At 36.4% G+C, this 2,000-nt stretch overlaps 1 protein-coding gene across 1 annotated transcript in view; it reads right to left on the bottom strand.

Moving 5' to 3' along the window:
• Positions 1–581: 581 nt before the first annotated feature.
• The window catches only part of DENND2C (DENN/MADD domain containing 2C), a 91,562-nt gene continuing 90,143 nt past the window's right edge, over positions 582–2,000 (bottom strand). Inside the window, exon 17 of the mRNA XM_011933204.1 lies at positions 582–891. Coding sequence (XP_011788594.1) covers positions 860–891 — 32 coding nt within the window. The 3' untranslated portion in view covers positions 582–859. The remainder of the gene's footprint in view (positions 892–2,000) is intronic.

Genomic DNA, 2,000 nt, shown 5'->3' with positions numbered 1-2,000 from the left:
ATTTACTTATTTTTAAAATGTTTTTGTAGAGATAGGATCTTGCTATGTTGCCCAGGCTGGTCTCAAACTCCTACCCTCAAACTCCTGCCTTAGCCTCCCAAAGTGGTGGAGATTACAGGCGTGAGCCACTGGATCCAGCCTTCACAAAGTTTAATGTTGACATGTGAGGGACAAGCAAGCTACTCAAATGCTACACAATTTGGAGGAGGAGTTGCAAGATGTCTAATTTTATAAGGTACTTGATAACAGTACTTTATCATATTACAAGTAGGGCTTCCTCCTGAGATTCCCCTAGATACAATATAAGGCAAAATAATGGAGATATGTGATGAGTCTATTCCTTTGCCCAGGTCAAACAGCCCATGGATTTAAAGCTGCCATGATAGTTCAGTGATGAGAATTACGCGTATAAGGCCAGTGTTCTCCATTTCCATTGTGTCTCTCTTCTATGTTAAACTCAGCATTTCTCTCATTATTCTCATCTTTGAGCTATTTTTTAAAATGTAACAACAAGGCTTTTCCTTGTGAAAGACAACTACTTTGTTGTCTTTAGATGTCTTTGTGTCTCTAGATGAAGCACAAAACAGAGAATGAGCCCAAGAATTACACAGAAAAGGCTGCTATAAAAAAAAAAAATGGAGACAGAGTAAAGATGGCATTGGTTCCAGACCATTCCCAACAATTCTCCAGTGATTACTACAGCAGCAACAGGAGAATCCTCCTCCGACAGCCTGACTTGCTCTTTAACCTTTTAAAATTTCAAGAATTTTGTAGAATACTTCATGGGATCCTGACCCTTAGAAAAATATTTTCTTTGGCACTTTCTGTTGCATATTCAGGATGGAGACAATCAGAGGTTTCATTTCTTCTGCAGAAATTTCATTTTACTTCCTAAAGGGAAAGAAAAGGACAGTGAACTCTCAATTCATTTTTATTTATTGTACATTATTTGAGGCAAGGGGTAACCGGTCAGTCCTTCAGAACAGCCCAAGAGTTAAGCTGACATCTCAAACTCAGTTGATGTGTTTAACCATCAAAACAAAAACAAAAACGAACCCCAAACCCCATGTGTCTAATTAATTGCAGAGGTCAAAAAAAACTCAGACATCATGGAATCCGGTGGTTTTCAACCTTGACTATAGGTTAAAATCACCTGGCTTCTCCCCAGAGATTTCCTGGAGCCCAGGGGAAAATTTTTTAAAGTTCTCTGGAGATTATAAAATGTAGTCAGAGCTGGGAACCGCTGATCTAATCTAACTCCATAGTATGAAGATGAAATAACAGCCTAAGGCCTAATATGTCCATGGTCTGTCAACTAGTGAAGGACAGGGCCTAATTAGGGGGCATATATTTCAAAGACAAAATATAAATATCATAGAATATAGGTTATTCATTATTTTAGGCTAGCCACACCCCTGTTCTCTTATATCATACTAGATAATTAACTATTATTGAAAAATCATAAATGTGTTTATGAACTAGAAAATTAAAGACTTGTAAGAAATCCTCTTTTGCCTCAGAAGTCCCTCTAAACCAGGTGTTTTTAATCCAGAGTACCAAGGATAGACTTCATGGGGTACATGGGCAGCCTAAAATTATACGCAAAATTTATTTATATGCTGTAAATACATTTTTCTGGGAAAAAGGACCACAGTTTTTATAAGATTCTCCAAGGAATGTGTCCTAGAAAAGATTAATAATCATGATATACAAACATATCATGAAATAAATAAACTTCTATCAGAGAGGTTCATCTCTGGGAAATGGCCCCACAGACCACTCTGATGAGGGATCCCAAATTTTGAGGAAAATGCTTCTTTTTCTCCAAAACACTTTGAAACTAGCATCATGGTTTATGGTCAGCCTATTTAAGGCTATATTACTGATCTGATTATAAAGCTTTTGTGATGAGGCCCACTTACCGCAAAGCTTTTTCAGCCACATTTATTTTTTATTTTTATTTATTTATTTTTTATTATTTTTTAACTTTTTATTTATTT

The sequence above is a fragment of the Colobus angolensis genome, unplaced genomic scaffold (assembly GCF_000951035.1).
Source record: "Colobus angolensis palliatus isolate OR3802 unplaced genomic scaffold, Cang.pa_1.0 Scaffold124, whole genome shotgun sequence".
In the NCBI taxonomy this organism is placed as follows: domain Eukaryota; kingdom Metazoa; phylum Chordata; class Mammalia; order Primates; family Cercopithecidae; genus Colobus; species Colobus angolensis.
Note: the sequence above shows the minus strand (reverse complement) of the source record. Positions and strands in the feature narration are given on the sequence as shown.